General features: G+C 38.0%; 1 protein-coding gene across 2 annotated transcripts; it reads right to left on the reverse strand.

The window, feature by feature from the left end:
* Nucleotides 1–1,620: 1,620 nt before the first annotated feature.
* Nucleotides 1,621–20,527, reverse strand: LOC121755585 (protein SPIRRIG-like). Of its 2 annotated transcripts, none has more exons than XM_042150914.1 (19): nt 19,757–20,527; nt 18,321–18,390; nt 18,108–18,193; nt 17,549–17,684; nt 17,408–17,464; nt 16,789–16,962; nt 15,942–16,133; nt 15,785–15,850; nt 14,729–14,843; nt 13,375–14,522; nt 11,969–12,668; nt 11,778–11,880; nt 10,561–11,675; nt 8,754–10,404; nt 5,551–8,601; nt 4,425–4,733; nt 3,972–4,278; nt 3,722–3,868; nt 1,621–3,185 (listed from the first exon to the last, which is right to left on the reverse strand). In XM_042150914.1, exons 1-19 carry the CDS (start codon nt 19,969–19,971, stop codon nt 2,007–2,009), a joined length of 10,821 nt encoding a protein of 3,606 aa, XP_042006848.1. In that variant the 5' UTR covers nt 19,972–20,527; the 3' UTR covers nt 1,621–2,006. The 2 variants fall into 2 exon arrangements, with proteins under 2 accessions (XP_042006848.1, XP_042006843.1); XM_042150909.1 differs by having other exon boundaries at nt 18,321–18,393.
* Nucleotides 20,528–21,794: the final 1,267 nt, after the last annotated feature.

A 21,794-nucleotide genomic window follows, 5' to 3' on the forward strand; every position in this document is an offset into this window, starting at 1 on the left:
AACACATGGATCAATCTCTAGAGTAGGAGTCTTCTCCATACAATTCGAGATTGACTCCCTAAAACAACGAACCCAAGCCCTCTCTCTAGCTCATACATCTCTCGATCACATGTAATGCACGGAGTTGTTGATTACACATCTATCATAATCATGCATTTCTCAATGACAACAATTAGGCAAAAAGGATGTATCTAATTGGTAGCTAAGCAATTAGATATTAAAAGCTCAAGAATAAACAAAACCAACAAAATGAGATAGATAAGTATTCAACCATAGATTCAATCCATACAATCCATTCAAACTTCACCAAATCCCTAATGGAAATCTAGCTACTCATGGTCAAAGACAAAACAAAAGGAAATACAAAGGAAATGAAAAAAAAACATAATAGAAAGATAAACTAGAACTTCCTATAGGTGGGATTGATGGTGCGGAGTCTTCTCCTTCAATCTCAAAGAGAAGCTCATTGGCCTTCAAATCCTCTTCATTATCTTGTTTCAGCTCTTAATTTGTTAGTGTGGGAGTTAGGGTTCGAAAAATGTGAAGTCCCTTTTATATTTGGGGTGAAAAATGAGCAAAATAAGGAAGCTGACAAATTTGTCCGACCGAGCGTTTTGTCTGGAACCCTCAATTCACTTCAAAATGCCCGGGCGGACGTTTCTTCGGATGGAAAACGCCCGACCGGGCAAACTCTCTGTATCTTGATGAGCAATTCCAGCCAGAACGCCCGGGCGGGCTCTGTATTGTCCCCGTTCAACTCTGTTTAAGCTTGTTTTATACCTGTTTTTGCATCAAGGCTTCGACAAACTTGTTAGCTCTATAAATAGCAAATAAGTGGATGAAACCTAAATATTACACCTCAAATTACTCAACAACTTGTGTTAATCACCCATCTAAACATCCTAAACTATGAGTTTGTCAATAGGACTACCTAAAAATACTAAATTGGAGAAGGAGAAATCCAAGCATTCAAGAAAGTAGTTATAGGAGTCATAAATACTACTTGATACATGATAGGAATGAAATGCATATATGAGTATGATTCTTTGCCATTATTTTTTCAATAATCATAGATTTTCTTTTCTTTTACAATGTTTTTTTACTTATAAATATAGACTTATATATCAAGTTGTAAAATGATGCGAAAATGGATTAAGTGTAGGAGATTAATGACTGTGTTTTCCTAGCTGAAATGGAGTAGTTGTGCATGAAATAGGATTAGTCTCAGTTGATTATAAACAATATAGTCTCAGTTTTCAACAATCCGTTGTCGTCTAGCGGTTAGGATATCTGGCTTTCACCCAGGAGAACATATATTCACATAAAATGTCGTCGTCCTCATAGAATTTTTACCTTCCTACAACTAAATACAACTTCACCTATACTAGACTCAATACTAAATTTGTGAAAATAATAATATTCATGATTTTCGCAACCAACAGAATTTAATCAGAATCGTGATTTTTATTACCATTTGCCCAAAAATTATTTATAGAATAATTTTCATTGAGCAGGGCAGATAGAAATGACAAAAAAAAAGGGGGGAAATTACACCCTCACAAGTTAAGATATATATATATATATAGATATATATATATATATATATATATGCACTGTTCATTTACACTCATTTCACAACAAAAAATGGAGCATGGCTAAGATGGTGGGGTCTCTCCTTCATTGTTAATAAGATTAGCAGAGACTTACAATCCGTGCAAACACTCACACACACACATATATATATATATCTGTACAAGATAATTTTACAGTGTCAAAAACCACGCCTCCACAATCCTGCTGTTGCAATCCACCTGCAGCACCCCCGAGCCTCGACCACGCGTATTCCGCCACGTATCCGAGGTTGAGCTCTCGTTCGTCCTTGCAACACACGGGCGCAGCTGGCATTGTCATCTCGGTTAGTTTCTTCCTCTGTCAAAGTCATTCCAAGAGACCTGATCTGCCTGTGAACGAAGGGAGGATTCGACCACCATTCGCACTTGCTCTCATCAGCCATGGTTAATTAAGGATCTCAAGCGATCGTCTGGTAGCGTCCACGAAAGAAGGTGGCCTCCCAAATCCCCGCTCAGTAACTGTTTTAGGTCGCTCGACAGGTGAAGGGCGGTGACTGGGAATTTGTGGGACTTCAGCACCTTGTGTAGGATCAACCGATACTCGGGAAGTTTAGTTCCGAGTCCCAGGCCAGCTCTGGGGCTGGTGTTTTGTTTGGCTTTGCTCGACTCCTCGCTCGAAGAGTGAACCATCTTCCACACTTTGACTGCGCCACTTTGGTGACCGGATGCATACCACTGTGTATCTTGACAGTCTGAGAAAGTGCTACCTGTGAGAGAGAGGATGGAGTCCGATGGGAGTTGTGATGTGTTCACCACTGCAAGGCAATCACCGTTGATGCTCCAAACAGCGAGTATCACGCCTGCTGCAGTCAAAATTTCTCCCGTCAGGTCATTCACGTAGATTGCTGATATCGGTGAAGGGAACTCGGGCAGCTGCCTCACGAAAACCAAAGAGCTCAGATCCCATATTATTACCGAGCAGTCCTCAGAGCCACTCACAATCATCATGTAGGGCTGGCTAACATGAAGGCAGGTGATTTTACCGGTATGACCACAAAGAGCTTTCTCTAACTGCAGGTGTTGGACTGCACGAGGTCCATCTTTGCTGAGTCTCCAAACACAGACCAAGCCGTCGTCAGCCCCAGTAACCAAACTCTGACCATCATGTGTCGCACCAACACACTGGATCTGGCTGCCCCCGTGAAGATTTTCGTGGGTAGAAAGAAGCCTTTCTTGATCATATGTCACGAATCTCAAGCTCCGATCAGGAAAACCCCATGCGACATTTTTTGAATACGTTCTTGGTTTTAGCAAATTATTTGCACCAGCAATAAGAATCTTGTCGCCAAAATTCACAATTTGAGATATAGGAGACGAGCTCTTGCGAATCTCATGAGGAACAAGCAGTGGAGAATGCCGAAGTGGGTGAGGGAGATGCCTTCTATCTGTTCGTCTCTTGACGTGGGGCTTCTGGAAGAGTTGTTTTGGTGTTTGTCCAAAGTGATTAATCTGTGCTAGTATTGAAGCTTTCATAGCCGGATCTGCAACTGAATCAATGTCAACACTGCCTTCGTAAGTATAATGGTAGAAGACGTTAACAGCTTCCTCAGCAGCCTGGAAAACACGTTGCACGCATCATCAGTTAATACCATATACACATATGAATAGAGCGTGAATGAGCTAACAGCTGAAGTTTTAGGCATGAAGACACGTGATGCATATAGCAAAACGTGATACAAATTAAAGCCAGTATAATGCAAAGAATCCGAAAGCCATCTAGGACCAAAAAAGATTCAGGCCGACTAAATATGAAACTCACTATCCTATTCTTCTATTCCAGAACCCAAATCCATAAATAGGGAGTATGGATAATACAAAATACATGACCGATAATTTAATCGAAGAATAAATATAACCCCAAGAGTAGACAAAAGGTGACATTGACCACATATATTGCAAGAGCTCTTTTATGCTCAAGAGATCATAACGACACCAACCCGACAAAAAAGTGGAAATAAATGTAGGGAGTAGGACTATCCAAAAAATACGGTCATAATTAACATAACAAGATAAGAAGCAACTGACACTGATAGAAAAAGTTTAAATTTTTATTTAACATTATCATGGAAAATATATTCTAGCACGCTCACCTTCCCTCTTTGTTTATATCCAAAAATAAGATCTATCCAGTGATGCAGATGCTGTGAAACATAATCAGACTCCAAAGCTTCCCTGTGCTTCTTGATAAACTCCCTAGCACTGCCATTGGCCCATGGTGGCAAGACAACATCACCAACCTGTAGAAGATTATGCTGTCAGTAAACTCAGATATGAAGTAATACAGGAGAAAGGTCAAATTGAGGACAAACTTCTTCAACTTTTAGAAACATATCCACGCACCTTCTCTCCTGATTGTTTCTCACCCAAGTCAAGCTCGAATCTGTTCTCCAGAAATTCAGGCATGTAGAAGAACTCTGGAATTAGTTCCTTGACATCAGAAGTGTTGCCTTTCCCAGCAGCACTCAACCAAGTATCCCGTATACTGTTGAAAAGACGATCAGCGTGATCAAATTGTCCACCCTGCAACTTTTGGTTCTCTGTACTAAAGGGAGGCAGGCGTAGGAGATAGAAGAGAACTATCCCGGCGCTAGAATAATGAGAACCATAATGGAACTTGGGGACCTCTGGATCATCCCAGCTATCGTATCTGTATATGACATGAGAGAGATAGAGAGAGAGAGTATATTAGAAAAAACATATTTATGTTTCAAGAATGGAGACGAGGAGTGAGAAATGAAGATATAGGGTGACAACAAGATCAGGGAATAGAGAATTAATAAAAGCACTGTCAACCTCTTCCTGAATTCCTCTTCTCCTTCTAATGATTGGCATCCCATTGGTTTATCAAGTTTCCGGAAGGTTTTTGGATCTGAGAAATTAAGGGTTTCACTGTCATAATCTTCCAGCACCCAAGGAAACACAGGATACTGCGTAAGATCACTATATCCACGGCCAGCTAGTGTGTTGAGATGCATGATGTACTGAAAATTGCTAATTTCTCCATTTTGCCATCTCTTGGAGAAGGACTTTGCCATAACCTTGAATAGACGGCTACCTTCATTGCTATCTTGTTTGGTTGAACCAGAGATTGTGGAATCTAACCTGTAAATTATATATCATGAATGTTAGCTCTATTGAGAAAATGGTAAACATAACAGAACCATAAAGAATAGATTAGTAAATATCTATTTGCATAAAATAACCAACAAAAAACACTACATAAAAGTTGTTACAGAAAAGCTTGCGAAAGAAACAAAAGGAAAAAGCTACAATGACCAAAATCTCCACAAAGTAGAAGCAAAATCATATTAGCCAATATATACCAGGATAGTTTCAGACAGCCATATTAGCCAATACTCATATACCAGGAGAGTTTCAGACAGCCATATAAACAAGCATCATCCAAGTGAATACTTTTGTAGCATCAAGTGGGCATCGGAGCACTAATTTGTGAAAAAGAACATATCCAGCAAGATTTTCTAAAGGAAATCAAATCCAGAATTGTGTTTCTATCCCGACAGCCACCAATTCAGAAAAGAATAATCAGAAGCTGACACAAATAAAACTCAGAACTTTTTAAACATACTTGTAAGGCAGTGACAGTACTCATGATCCAACCTAAAATGAAATCTCTCTCCAGACATTCTCTGGTAGCTAAGAGTACATGTTCACAACAAAGTATTGACATCTCCAGAAATAAAAGTTATAGCAAAAAGTTAAAGAACTGTTTAGACAATTTGTCTTAATTGTTGCCTGTAAGATCTTCAGAAAAACATCACTGTATACAAACATAATGGACCCCTAGCTAGCCAAATTAGTTATAGTAACAAAATCAACAGGCTGCCCATAGAAGCAGTAATGAAGCCAGGTAAAAAAGTGAAGTAAGGAGCCACTGAGACAGAAAAAGTTAATAACTTACATGCTGTTCCTAGGTAGATTCATGGCTACCAGATTTCTGAAAACTTCTTCTCGTTCTTTTTTGTGGAAAACCAATAGGTCATTGCAACCATCCATGCTGAAAATCTCAATGGCAACTGGCCGAAGCTGATAATCACGCTTTAGAAGCTCATGGACACTGTCAAGCTTCCACATATGCCAAAGATGAGGCACATTACCACTACTCCCCACTTTTTCCTTTCCCCAGGCACCACCATTGTATGCCCAGGCCTTAGCCCCAGCATAAGCTTTCACTGTAGAACTCCACGACAGAGTTGATTTGGATTGAGAATCCATGCAAATGGAAAAATCTTTCTTTACACCCAAAGCCTGATCAATGACAGAGAGGTCATCTTCGCTCTCTTTTTCGCATATACACCCAGAATCATCAATGTAAAAGTTCTCAATGACATACAGGGACAATTCTCCTATCAGAAATATGCCATCATGTTTGTCAAGGCCCACAACCCTTTCACAATTGTACTTATACTTGATCCTTTCTAATGGTTCGAGATATGGTCTGATCAAGTGTTCACCATTATCATTTAGTTCTTTATCTGATTTATCCTCTGCTACTCTGCCTTCATCAATTCTTGCAGAAGAAGATTGCCTTGGAGAGCCTAACTCAGACTTTCCTGGAACACTTTCAGCTCTTAGAGTTGATCCAGCACTTGACTTGACACCAAATTCTGTAGCTGAATGCAGACTTGCTTCATTTATGCTACTATCACGATCATCATTCCATCCGACCCCGGAAAAGGCTATATCCCTAGCATCTTCTGATTCTCTGAAAGTTGATGCATCATATAATTCAGAACTAAAAGATTCATCATTTGGCTTCGCAGTTAATAATCGTAAAAAAGAATCTGATTCAGTATCAGAGGCATGATCTCCATCTTCTATTTTCTCCTTGGACAGTTCTCCTTCCTCTAACAGAAATTGTGCATTCAGAACATTTTCAATTGTATCAATCTTTAGTTTACACCGTTCAAGCTTTTTCCGCATCCTATATGGGCCTTCAATGGGGCAAAGATACCACTCAGGCTCCTCCTCACTCATAGAAGATCTGCTGATCGGATATATTCCTCGCTCATGCACAAGTTGTTGGAGGTGAGTTTGCCACTCACTTTCGGCGTGAAGCACCCATCCATACTTATCCTGACGGATAACACGCAGCTCAGTAGCCATGGCATCACGAACCAATTCAAGTGCAATTCTCCGTTCATTCACCTGCTCCCAATGTTTATGCTCCACTTTTGATGTATCCCTTGTTTTTTTTGCCATCTCTCTTTTACGACGACTATCCATGCCCTTTATCCTAACTCCAGGAAACTTTGCTGACCCTGTAATATATTGTACCCACATAATGGCAGCACACTGTTCCAACACTTTATTAACAATTGACTGAGAATTATGAAACCAATCAAAAAATCCAGGTAAGTTTCCAGTCAAAAGTTTATCAAAACCACCATGCAAAACATCCAATGAAGATCCTTGGTTATGTTTAGAAACAAAAAACTCTTCGAGTGCGGCCCTTCGATGTATCAAAAGATACTTGAGAATATCAACAGCTGCAACTTGGACATTCTGCCTATGATCGTGGAGAAGGGATATTAAATTTATGCAAAGACAGCAGTTCAGATCCGTCTCAAGATTACTGGGACAAAATATTATTCTCCTGTGAGCAACCAGTAACTGCAACACAGTGAAAATGTCAACCCCTTCTTCCTCTGGTGATGGGTACACAAACAATCTTTTCTTGGGCTCATTCAGCAGGCCCAGGCGCGAAAGAAGATCATCTTCCCCTATGGTGAGTAAGAACGATGGAAGGAAACAGAACAGTATCATGCGATTTGTATTCTTAAAGAGAGCATGTATGTAAGTATCAAGTTGTCTGATTCCTCTCCCAATAGAAAGGAGCCTGCCAGTTGGAACTGTTTCTTCAATGTGTCCATCTTTATTTGCCAACTGCAACATGGATAACAGAAACTCCAGAGTCTTCAATACACTAGATGGCTGAGGAAAAGCTCCCATGTATACACGATCGACTATCATCCAGGACAGTGCATCCAGATTTAAGGACCACCTGGTCTTGTCTAACTTCTTCTCATCTTCCTCATCATCACGCAAGAGACGTCTCTCAAGAAAGTTCATTACTCTAGCAAGGCATAAGCCCTGAAAAACTAAAACAGATTCAGCATCAGCATACTGAGGTACACTTTCCAGCACAGTTTCAACAACTGAAGCAGCTTTCATTTGCTCAGTGAGAAAATCAGCAAGAACTTCTGCTACAAAATCTAATACTGCAGTGGCACCAGCGGAACATGGACCACCTCCATAACCACAATCATCAACTTCCAGCAGAAGCATCGGACTGATTGCTAACATGTTTGTATCAGGTTTAGTCTGATCAGAAGGCTTGAAATCTGGAGTGAGATAGGTATCATTCAATGATACATACGAATCCATGGATCGAGCTGACTGGGATCTTCGATCAATTCGACTGGAACTCCCCAGCCAAGATGTCAAAGCTAAAACTGGAGAAGAAGAAGAGGTTGGCGAGATCATGGAATTAGCTTTTTCAGACATAATAGGAGATTCCAGCATAGTGGAAGACAAGGTACTATGCAAATCCTTTTGATGACTAGGATCTGATGTACTTTTTGTATCATGAAAACTGAACTCATTGCTGCAAGAAGTAGCATGGGATGCCTGCTCAACTGCTTCAACATCAATGTTCCTCACTACTTGTGCATCTTCTTTCAGTGGCTGGTATTGTGTTTCCACAGTACCAATATCTGGTTTTTCACTAGCCACATTATTTGGGAAAACATGAATATCCTCTGAACTAGCACTAGCATTCCCATGGGCAAAGCTCCCTATGCTAATAGAGGTCTTTGCTGAAAGCTCATGTTCTTGAGGCAAGCTAGAAAAGGTATTGTGGGAGCTAGTGCCATCTTCTTCACCATCATTCAGATTCTTGTCTTCTGTTTTTACAGAAACTTTCTTGGCCATTCTCACAGCATGTGCAGCCCTGGATTAACAAACAGAAACTTAGTTAGCCAAAAATAAAACAGGCACAGGCACGATAAGTTGATGAAATCATATGCTGCATGCATCAAACGTAACATATATCTGCATATTATGGATTATGAATGAGGCTAGGCATGAAAATATGTCTGAGACCTGACACAGGAAAAATAGAGGTCGATGCAGATTTCAAGAAACTCCACACGTCTGCAGACAGCAGAAAAGGGAAGACACATTTTTGCAAGATCAACCATGAATCTGAGAACTGAAGTGGCAGTAGCAGGCGCTGATGCCTCTCCACCCATCAAGCGAGCAGCATAAGTTTTGTGCATGAGAGCTTCACCTTGGAGCTCTCCAGACACGTCCACATTTTCATCCGTGAGTTCTGCTACAAGGCTAGCACCAACATGAGAAATATTTCCAGTTTGATAGGCAAGTGTTGATTGCTTGCATAACCTATCAAATGTTGATTTTGCCATGGCAATAACAGATTCGAGAAGTTCTACGAATTTCAACTCTATGTAACTACTGTCACTAGGCATGAGTGCATGAAAGTCAAGCATGCGCACTTCTGGCAATCTCGGATATACAGGCTTCCCAAATATCAGACAAAACAAAATGTAATATATATCAGGAGAATCGTAGAAACTTGGGAGCACCCTTGCCAAACCTTGATAGCCTCCACTTGCCCGAAATTTAAGTGCAAATGTAGGAGATGATGTCAGACACACACCCAAAAGAGTCGTGATCCACCTCATGCTGGTAGGATGAACAGCCTCATCAAGAAAATAAGTGATTAATTTTGACGAAACCAATTTATGCCATTGCTCAAGTAACTCCTCTGAGTGAATTGTCACCTGAAGATCAATTAGCATCTCAAGTAACATATTTCTTACAATGATATGCTTCCCCATTGCTTCTCGCATAATATGAACACGAGATGTTAGCTCAGGAGGATCGAATGTCATAATCACGAACCTCACAACTAGCTCCAGTTCAGAAGGAAGAAACCCATCCTCCAAAATGACACCCAGCAGAACAACCAACTTTTCTAGCACTGGCACTTCAACATCGCCCCTTTGCAGGGTAACCAGCAAATGTTGAACAAGATTAATTCTACGAAGAATTGTCAGATTGTGATTTCTGTACCAATGCATGGAGACAAGATGCTCGAGAAATCCAAGTAAAGAAATTTGGATTGGGACTGGAGCTCTCACCCAAAGGGTCCAATCCAGCAACACATGCTCAACCATATCAGCATTAGACAGAACAATGCAATTAGATGTAACTGTCTGCATGTCTGTATTTTCCAACTCTGATATATGACTGAATGAATCTTTTGTTGCAGAAAAGTCATCAATATCCCCTGGAGACCCAACTGACGAAAATTCATCACGGAACTTTGATAAAGTAATATCATTAAAGCTGGACTCATTAATGGTGCCTGCTGGTGAGAGGTTGTTATGCACCGTTTCAATTTTTCTAGGTTCAGAGAATGAAGCCTCACATGCGGCAATTTGGAAAAAGATCTCAAGTGAATGCAAGTCGAACAATGACATTTTGCGCTGAAGAAAAAGAGCTAGCAAGTGGTATCCTCGGTATTTCTGCATGTCTCTGACGTTCTGAGGATTCTGATGAAGCGCACATGCAAGCAATGTCAACGACATGTGAAGCATGTCCCTTGTTTCAGCAGCTTCAACAAGTGCAAGTACAACAGACATGCCACCGATGGGGCGTATAGTATCACCAATGACACATTGCTTACAAACATATATATCTCCAACAAGTCTGCCAAAGCGTGGTATCCCTGGAAGAAATCCATATAAATGTTTAAAACTTTAGCATAAAATGTAATAATCAAACAATTAGCAGAGCAGTACTATGGTATTATATGTGTATATTAGAAATGAGTAGACAAATTACGTCATCTTACGAATGAAATGAACTATATTAACTTACTCACCCCCTATAGGAGAAGCGGCAACTGAAAGAGGATCGACTAGATTGAGCATGGATAAGGTTCCAGATGCTCTGAACATTTCTGTACTCGTCCCATCAAATGCAAATATCAGTTTCTTGCCCCACAAATGCAGTGATAGGTTTCCTAATTTATCAGAATCCCAAACAATTCCACTTTGATCCACTTTAGTGACGCCTTGTTTGCCAGCACTCTCAGGCTTTTGCTTGTTAGCAGTCAAAGGTAAGTCTGTGTCTAGAGAATCTAAAATAGCCATACTGCCCCCTCCACATGCCTGATTTGGAACAAATTGCAACAGGTTGCTATCCTGGAAAAGACCTCTATATCCCCTTCCAAGAATGTACATAAAACATATGGAACCTGGTGAAAGCACCTCTTCAAATAGGTAGCAAGATCTGAGTTTCCATGACAAATCATTAACCTTTGCACAGGCGACTGGTGTCCCAATATTTACCTGTAGAGACTTACCCGCAGGAGAGGGAGAGTATCCAAGTTTCCCAGTGTGCCTCAGTTTTCCATTAACATATACATAAGCTACACTAGCTTGAAATAGCCCAGCCAAAGCATTTGGTTTGCTGTGCACAACTGCTAGGTGATGCCACCTACCCTCCTCCATTTCTAGCCCAGAAAAGGTCAAGGAGGAAGTGTTACTTGTCGCAAGGGTTATAAGTCCATCATCCTGCAAAAGTAGTTCTGCATAAAAAGTATTTCCATTTTCAACAGACCCAACAGAGAATATTCGAAGAACTTGGGATCCAAGTTGCTGTCCTATTGATGAGCCGCGCCTTCTAGAATAATTAACTTTAGGAGCTTCAGTCTCCCTTGCTGATGACTTCAGAAAATTTCGGAATTGAAACCAGCACACAAAAGAATAACCAGCAGCTGGAGGCCATGACCTTTCCCCTAATGGCACTTGTATGGAAGCATGTCCAGTCTTGCTCATGTCCAACTCTACAAAAGGCGCAAGAGATACATCGTCTGAGCCCATATCTTCTAGAAGGATCAATCTCTCCATCATTTCAACAAGACAGCGACCAGTACTTTTTACTCTCATTTGAAATATATATCTGATAAGAATTCTAAGTTCTGGAACTGATAGCCTGTCAAAATTTTGCAACCATAGATTATTTTATCTTGCTATTTAATGAATGGCCTAACAGAAATACAGATGCATCCCTGCCCAAATTAGTCAGTGTCATTACCTGTAGGCACCAAGGACTTCAACAATCTTCAAAGAATGGGAAACCAAAGGAGAAGCACTAGAAATGAAGGGATAAATAGTCTCCAAAAGAAGTTGTACACAACCTAGCAGCAGAGGAACAAAAAATTATTATATGTGATCACTACAATCAGCCTAATAAACAAATTTAAACTTGACTTTGAAGATTCGCACCTACAGATGTGAGGTTTTCTTTATTGAAGGAGCTACCACAAGCAAGTTTTTCAATAAGGTTAAGCAATTCAAGTTGCACCTTTGGAGTGCACCGCAATAAGGTGCGTATGAGCACTCTGATAGCAGCAGCATTGTACACACGTTCCTTTTCAGGAATGAAGGAACCTGATGGTGTAATCAAAGGAAAACTAGTTGTTTCATTTTGCATTTCACTAGTTACTGTTGCTGCATCAGATGTTAAAAATGGTGGAAGAACTAACTCTACAGCAAGTTCCAGAAACAATTGTATGACTTGGCGTTCATAGTCAACACAAATGAGTCCAGAATCACATAAAAGATCAGAAAAAGTATGTGATGCCAATATTGTGTGCAGTCTCATCCGATTCACCGCGTTACCAGAAACCCCTGCTGTCATCGCACGCATCACATATGTAAACACCTTGGCCCTTGTAGACATCAATGGCTGGATTTTCTGTTCACCGTCATTCTGAAAAGCGTGAAGTGTGGATAATAAAAGAGAAAACCCAGTTGCTTCGCCAAAAACCCTCTGAGCAGAGCCATTAACTCCTAATATGCGCCATAATGTTCCAAAAGCATCACATTTTGCATCATCTCTAAGTGTGTATTGAGATCCCGAATCACTTGTGACCATTCCACTTTTCAAAATTTCAACCACAGTACCCAATTCTTCCGAGTGAGCCTGATAGCATATGGGGGTAAGGCAAATTAATACAGTAGGTTTAGTTAATTAAAAGAAAAAGCACATTGGTTTCTTGGAACATCAGAAGTTATACACCTAAAATATGTTTCACTTGGATCATAGCATACGAAAATACATTACTGCAAGCTTTAGATGATTTGTTCCAACATGACTAAGACATTATGCCTTGACACCAATGAACTTCCAGAACATCATCCACAAGCAGCAATTAATCTCAATGAGTGATTTCAACCTAACTCATCATAAGCAAATGGAAGACATAGTGATTTTAAGAATGTATGAATGCAGCCATGGATATGCTAACTTTGAAGAGAACTCTAATTAGACTAATATGAGTGGTTACCATACATGTCAATTTTCTCTGTACTCCCCAAGGCTAAAACCACTAGTGCAAAATAGTAAACGGGCTCAGAGATACAAAAGATGTGTCCCATTAACCATCTTACACGGCCAATTAAAAAAAGCAAAATTTAAGGCATCGTCTATGTTATACCTGATGATTGATCCTGAGGACATACAAAAATAATTATACGACATAGTTAACACCGACATATCAAATTTAACATGTGAAATGGACATGCATAATTCTTATTTTAACAATAGAGACAAGAACTTCATCAAAGTTTAAAACTAAAGCACTAAGGTACTAAAATATTTTTGAAAAATGCATAAAGAACTTTCTTACTTGTTTGACATCCTCGATTATCAAACATGACAAAACCCTCAGGGTACCAGGGCGGTGTACATCAGAGGCCAAAAGAGGAAGTATAACAGAGACACCATTAGCAGAACGAAATGATGCTTGATTAGCTTCTGCTTTCTTTAATAACGAGACTAAACAATCCCAAGCAGCAGAGATCGTCCCCTCTACCTCAAAAAGAGGGAATTTCCCAGAACCGGATTCTGAGAGTTTTGGTGAAGAAAGAATTGCACCCTCTATGTCCAAGTGCTTGTTGAAGCTGCTAGGGCTAGTTTTTCTCTCCAGTTGACCATGAACACCAATTAGCTGCTCAGTCCCCAGGAAAAATTTATGCTGCTTTAGATCATCCAATAGAAACTCCAACATACCAAGTTCTCTTAGGATTTTCTTGTAATGTTGGTCAAATGATAGGAGTTTCACAAGAAAGGACAGAATTGTCTGATTCAGTTCAGCAGATCGTTTTTGCTGCAATAAGCAGCAAAGAGATAGCAACTCTTGTTCAGGGATGATATTCACTACAGTAACTGCATATTCAAGAATTTTCAAGATTATCTCTTGTAAAGACAAAGGAAAACCAGCCATGTTTTGGATCAAGAGGGGAACAGTTCTCAATTGCTGACACATTTTGTAGTTTTCAGGATGGCCAGAGAATATCTTAAAAATTCTATTCAACACTTCGGTCTGCAGTTCTGTACTTTCTGCTTTAATTAAAATGTCCTGCAGCATTTGTACGGCTTCTAAATCTCTTACTTGGCTATCATCCTTCTCCCAAATGTCCTCCACTGCTCTATCACTAGATGATATATGGCCTTTTCCATGCTTGCTTGTCTTCATATTAGAACTTTTCGAAGCTTCTGAGGGACCTATCTGGGAAAAATTAATAATGACATCAAGGAGCCTACAAAGTGTTGGTGAGAGACTGTGCGGCGAGTTCTTTAATACTACTTCTTCGATTGAGCTCCTTCCCTCCACCCCCTCATCTTCATGTAAACTGCCTGAAGAAGAATCTTCAGATGTAATGGAATAGAAAGTCTGGCCAGATCGATTTTTTGACAGAGTCAAGGCAAAATGAACCAGGAACTGATAGCCATGAGCATTGTGAATATCCTCTCTGAGCCTGATACCACCAGCCTCTACACGAAAATGAAAAAAGATTAAACAAGAGTATGCCAAATCTATTTGAGCAGTTCAGTATCTGTGTGAGAATCCATGGTGTCTAGTTAGATCACACCACACTTCTCACTCAAGCTATACTATTATCCATCTTTAGTAATAAAGAAGAAACGGATATTTTATGTTCATGTCAGTTTATAAGAAAATATATACAGTACAATCTTACCAGGTCTGTAAGATAAGTCCACACATTCAAGAAGCAAGTCTACAATGCCCATAGTGTAGGCTGGATCCCCGCAATCTGGGTTGAAATCCTTCACGGCCATTAGGAGAACTTTAATCTGCCAAACAGAAAGAGAACAAGCAGCTTTATTATTAAAATGTAGATTATACTATATATTATTAAGGGAGTCAATAAAAGAAGTGACCAAAAGGAAGCAAAGGAGCAGAGACCGATATTTGAATGAAATTTAGTAACATTTTCCTTTCACATGTAATCATGTATACCAACTCTGCCATAAACAAGATGCTATCTGTAATCATTATTATTTGGCAACAGCAATGAGCTTGGCATGGCAATTTAGGTATCATATGAAAATATAATCTAGTGCAGACATTTTAAAAAATACTTGGTAAAGGGAGTTGGATAAAACAAAGTGTTGGGTGCTAGCATTTTCCTATTGAAATATGAAGCCATAATTCTCACAATCTTTAACGGAATAGCATAATGATATGATATACAGAGAAAAGATTCATTCTATAAGCGACACCATAAGACTCTCTCTCTCTTACTTTACTCTATCTCCACTCTAACTATTAAATTTCATTTCACCAAAACGAGTGCTTTAAAGAAGCGCCTCGCTTATGGTGGGACGGAGGGAGTAATTGATTGTAATTTGCTGTCATTTTTAATAGAGAGAAAGGTATGCCAAGTATTTATTATAGTAGATGGACAAGAGAGAATATAGGTATTCAAGGTTTCATTGTGTGATAATAAATGGGAGCAATGCATCTATGACATTCAGAGTTCATATCAAACTGCCTCCAAAAAAAATAAGTAATAATTAAATAGTTAATTCACAAAAACTAGTTCCGAAGACTGTCATCTTTCAGTGATTGAAGAGATTTAACAAAGTACACAACAAATATCATTTTAAGAGGAATACAATAATTACATGTTCTTATGTCTTCTTAATTCAACAAACCCAAAGACATAATATGATTGGCAACAAAAAAATGAAGATGCATGCTAAAAATAAATTATGTGCACATAAATATATACCAGATGATGCTTGCGTATGTACTTGGCAGTGCAACCATTGTCGTTAACCAAAAGAAGACTGAGGATCTGCAATAATAAGCCAGTTAGTCATCAGTTGGCCACTTTTATGTGCAAATAACTCTTCACTATTCCAACACCAGATGAAATTTTCTGTTACCTGCATAGCATGTCTATGAAGCTGAATGGCATGCAGAGGAACTAGACCTTCTTTGAATTGAGAGAAAACCACCAAAGAACCATTGGCAACCATGTTAAACAGTAATTGAAGTGAGTTATCTTCTATCAGACTTTGAGCAGCTAAAGGATGGCTAGCCAATGCTTTCATAATATGTACAACACTGCCTTCAACCTGACAAAAAACATTGGCAGGGTAAGTATTCTCAAGATCATAAATAAGGCTCCTGTTTATTAAGCAACTAAAATAACCAGGAAAATACCTCCCCAGTTAGTGGATATATTCTTATCATAAGGTGACACAGAAATGAAAAATATCATATTTGAATCATGGGCATCAAATTATATTACAACCAAATAAGTACAATAGAAAGCAAGAGGCACCAAAGTATATAATATCGATTTTGTGAGCAACAATCTCCAACAATTCAAAGAATCAACAAATAACATGCAGGAAAAGAGGGGGGGGGGACACAATTTGTTTTACTGTTACAAACATAATAGAACAAAAACAAACTACAACGCTGCAGTATATACAAAGAATGAAATAGGTCGACTGAAATGGCATAAAATGCAGGAAAGTCAAATATTCAACATGCAGGAGATAGTTGAGAGTTTCAATATAATCAATCTATTAAATGAAGAAGTCTACAAACCCTTATTAAAAAATTCTTGGAACCTGTTGAACAGCTATTAAATTAACATTAAAAACACTATCACTAGCACATACCAATACTAGAAAATGTAAATGGAGTAGCTTCGCGCTTCAAATACTACAATGTAATACAATAAACTAAAAAATTCAAAAATGAAATGTCGGAAAATACAACCTCAAGCTTGCGAGCAGGTCTGGTTCCGTCATCATTTTCATCAAACGTAGACAGGTCTTCATTGTGATTTGACTTTTTAAAATGACTGCTACCATCAGGAGCAAGAAGTGTATTTAGGACATGAATAAGACAGCAAAAGATCCCAGAATCAAGAAATGATTGTTTATCAACTGGCTGCAATCACAAAATCATCAAAAGCATAAGCAACAAAAAAGTGAACTGAATCAACTGATAGAGATAATAAGAAGAATGAGGTCCACTTGCACTAGTAATTATAACTCAAAGTTTATCCCCAGTAACATGTTCAGCAGCGCAACATGTGGAAAAGTTACACTCCACTAACAAATATAACAGCCTAATTTGCCACATACAAAATCCAAAAATTCACATTGGCTTTTTAGCGTCAAAGTCATGAATGGAACGTAAAGCATATGTATTAGACTGTTTGGGGTGCCAAAACATGGACAATTTGAAATTTGAATACCAATGTTGTGTCAACGTAGGACATAGAAGTAACCAATTTGACTTATCCTAGATATTCAAAAATGTAGCATCAAGAATCAAGAAAGTAAAAGCCAAACTATTCTATTGAAATCTTCATATGGATCAGTTAACAAACCCCGGAAACAAGGACTTCCACTGCATGTAACAGATTTGCGCCAGGTGCAATGCCATCCTGCAGTGAATTATGAGCATAAGTGACTGAAGAACATGACTCCACCAAAATAGGAATACGTTGTACCTGTACATCTGAAAATACCTTTGTAATTTCTGAGAAAAATAATAAAACTTTCTCAGCTTCCAGAGCTCTCGTTTTACTGCTAAGCTTCAGCTTGTCTACATCAGTTACAAAAGCCCTTCCCACAACAAATGAAAAAATGTGTGTCTCTACCAATCTGCATTAATTGCAGTCAGGATATAAAATATTAGCATCACCAGAAAAACAATTCTTGTGGATATGCTCCATAATGATTAACCATATTAATTTTAGTCTAATAGTACATCACCAGAAATTCTGTAAACAGCTGGAGAAGATAACGAACAGTTTCACGCAATTTAGCAAAACTTACTGAAAGATCTCAGGACTAGTTTCCATGATGTGTTGATTTCATTGTACTATAGTAACATTCACAAAGTGTGACATTTAAGCTTTCTAAAACATATAAACAAGTCTTCTTTTAAAGATGGCTCTTCATAAACCTCATAAATTGGCAGCAAAGCAATATTTTCAACGTCTGAGGCAGTAGAAATGTCCATCCAGTCAAATGTATTTTGAACTATATCTACATGAAAATTAAACGAAGAAAAGTCTCTCTTACATGGATATTAATTGGGCAACATTTTTGTGTTCCCTCTCTAATCTACAAAAAATTTCTACAGTCCATGTCAAGGCCCTCTCCTTTTCCTGAGACAGAAAATTAAATGATGAATATATCAACAGTGGTGATAGTATTGGTAAGTTCAGTAGTAACACACAACAAAAATACAACAATAAATAAAGCTATACACACTCTTATGACATGTATCCACACCTTTTCGGAATTGGAGGAACGAAACACTTCCCAGCATCTCTTGAAATCCAATTCCAGATCATCTTTGTCTCTGCTTTGAGGAACAAAAAAATGAAAGAAATTTATCACTTTCTCTAGTCAAAAATCCACATACGCAATCAGAAAATCCAAACAAAAAAGTAAATGTGGAGGCTCTAAAAGAGTAACATCAATAGTATGATAATCTGCCATATTTTAGTTGCATGTTGTATAAGTCCAATATAGTACGAAGAAAAGCCACCTGAGGAAAAGAAAAATTACTACTCCACGATTACTAATCTCAGTATTTCCAGTTCTCAATCTACCACTATTCTTTAAGATTACCAAATATTGTACTTCATAAAACATTTAGTGTCATTCATGAATTGTAAACTAGATCTCAATCTCTACCATACATCATTCCATGATTCTTACACTCTGCCAATCTCCTATTTCTTTGTACCCATTCCGGACCAAAATTGTATGACAGTGATTCCATAATAATCCGCCACTCTTGCTAATACTGTTCCCAAATTCCAATACCATTGCTAGCTCCTTAAACACTCTACCTACAAATAGAGTCTAAATGTGTAGTTTTGATCCTCTAATGTGTTATTACACTTCAGTCACATATTCCTCAAGAATCTATAACCTTCTTATTCTGAGCAATGGTTATAAAATGTCTGACTATAAGTACTATAAGTACTATAAAGTATAATACAAAAAATCATGAATATGACAACATGGAAAATGGTAATATAGTATGTTTTTTCAGAGCAATATACTGCAATTTAAAAATTCAATGCATAGGCTTGCATCCATAAAACTGTCGATCCTGCAGTGCAGCTCTCTGTGGGAATTTACTTTACAACGGAAACAAACAAAAACCTCTAGTGCTGTAGTGCATAACATATCCTAGACATGTTTAATATCAAAGGGTTTTCCACTTTGACATTTAACACCACCACTAATGAGCGTATATATTTCCTAAATGAAAGCACAACAAAGCAAAGTAGTGGCCAAAGTAAGGCAGTTCAAATGCACTATCACTTTCATCAAAATGATATGGTGCACGGACCTCTTTCTCCAATGTGATGTAAAGAGGAAGTGTAACAACTCAACATATATCACCAATATGTATGCACTTAAAGTAGTCGTATTCAGTATACTGATTAAGCGGTAAACCTCATCAATAACAAAGAGACTCCAATAAAAATAACTAAAACCTCTACTCCAAATTCGCATAGACGAAATTTTAAAGAGGAACCAGCTGATCACTACGTATTCATATCTAACCACCTAAACTAATGTTGGTAGCTCCTTGAGCTCAGAATACTGCAGTTGATTAGTCAAAATTACGATAACATAAAACAAGGAGAAAAAAGAAAGGTAAAAGTAAGAGACTCGGTCAAAGTGCCTTGGTAGAATAAAAATCGAACCTTAAAGGCGATGCAAATGACCAATATTCTGGGCTGGTCGGCGACAACAAATCGTTAGCATTGCTGCTGCTGCTGCTGATTCTATCCCTCGGAGGCGGCGGGGACGGAGTTGTTGGTGCCGATGCCGGAGGCGATGAAAGACCGACTTTTTCCTTGAAGTCTTTAAGCAATGTTACCCATTTCATCGTTTTGTTTCCACTTGAATTTCCGAACATATATGAGCAGATGTCTCAACTAATTGGAACAGATGATAAAAATGTACCAAACAAGGCAGCTCTCTCATCCGAGAGCCAATATTTCAATTTTACCAAACATCAACAATCAGATCTCAAACACGAACCCTTCTAGACATAATCTAGAAGGATCTCCCAGCTCATCCCCCAGATTTATTTCCCCAAATAAAAGATTCGACACAGCCAAATCCAAAACCTAAACAAAATGCGATCAACTGGTGACGGATTAGGGATTAAGAGCGGCAGGATCCGCGTGTATGTATTCAGTCGCTTCCTTCTAATTGAGAGAAACAAATCTAATTATGTGTGCTGGATTAATCAATCTGTGGACAATCGAAAATGCCAGTCAAACAATTTTCTCATAGATGATCGAGGCGGTCTTGAATCTTAGATTTTGCCCTAGAAATTGGGAGTTGAAGAGAAAAAGCTTAGAGCAAAAGAGAAGAAGAAAGGAAATGCAGCTTGTTTTCTCTGTTGTTTCGGACGGCCTCTCGCGCCTTGTTTCTCGCTCTATATCTCTGACATGTTTCTTTCTCTCTCTAAAATTTATTCATATAAATAATATAATTACTACCTCTTTGTTTTCCCTTTATTTTTTCAATTCTAGGCTTAACTTAAACCCGCGTCCCTACCTTAAAACTCTCGATATTCCACGGAGGCAGCTCACATCAACGTCCATAAATCTGCCACGTGGCTTACGGGGATCGACATCCTCAACGTGAGCTCTACCTATTTCACCCAATCCATTTACTTTATTTTTAATATTACTATTATTTTTTTAGATATATCATTCAATATTGTAGTAATCGAGACTTAGAAAAAAAAATCGTATCTATATTTAGTTATTAGTGTAGATTATAATAACGAGTTTGTTGAACAATTCTGAAAATGTCCAAGATAATATTGTTGGATGTGCTGAATCTTTATTACTGATAGTCGTTTATTTATTTGATATTAGAAAGATACTTGCATTTGCGTATAGTTATTATTGCATTCAATATTTATATTATGTGTGGATTTACTTGCCTTTTTTCCGTGTTCCTAATCGTGAAATGCATTTTTCAAAAATCAAAACCATAGGAGTATATATTTTCAAATATTTGCCATGAATAATTCGTGATAAGAAAATGTGTTGATTAGTCATAATATTGCGATATTCAACTAATATATTGAGTGTGATATGATTAAATAATATACTACTCTTGTAGAATGTAATTATTATAATTTTTACAAAAATGAATTCAATATAAACAAAACAATGTGAAATTAACCAACGCAATTCGGGCATTACAAAAGGAATCCTTTTTAAATACATGAGGCAATTCAGAAAAAATTGAATTTTTGTACTATAATTTAATATTCCATTTTCAAATACTAGTATAGAATTAATTAAAATTAACTAGACTTCGTGCTTCAAGATACTCCATATTCAACTATTGTGTTTGGCATCTGAGAAAATACGAAACCGGATAAATGGTCGTTATTTTTGTCTGATTTCATTTAATAACATTATTCATAATTTATTGGTTTGATCAATTTGGATGAACCTTTGTTTGTATTCTTCAAAGTCGAAATTTGACTTATTTCGTGTGAACTATGTGTATTTCTTCCTTTCATAAGAGTATAATATTCAAATTTTATAAAATTATTCTAGTATTTGAATGTGGAATTTTCGTATCTCCACTATAAATTAAAACTTGTGCATTTTATATTTGTCGGTGGTATTTAAATTTTGATTATTTTACTTAAGAATAGTGTTAGTTGAAAATTGATACTTTATCAAACTTTTACTTTTCTTCGAGTAT

This window comes from Salvia splendens, chromosome 1, assembly GCF_004379255.2.
Source record: "Salvia splendens isolate huo1 chromosome 1, SspV2, whole genome shotgun sequence".
Lineage (NCBI taxonomy): Eukaryota > Viridiplantae > Streptophyta > Magnoliopsida > Lamiales > Lamiaceae > Salvia > Salvia splendens.

Coding starts and splice junctions, on each gene's coding strand:
- LOC121755585 (XM_042150909.1), bottom strand. CDS start 19,971: ATGTTCGGAAATTCAAGTGGAAACAAAACGATGAAATGGGTAACATTG. Junction 15,851..15,941: donor TTCATAGACATGCTATGCAG/GTAACAGAAAAT, acceptor TTATTATTGCAG/ATCCTCAGTCTTCTTTTGGT. Junction 14,523..14,728: donor GGACTTATCTTACAGACCTG/GTAAGATTGTAC, acceptor ATTTTCGTGTAG/AGGCTGGTGGTATCAGGCTC.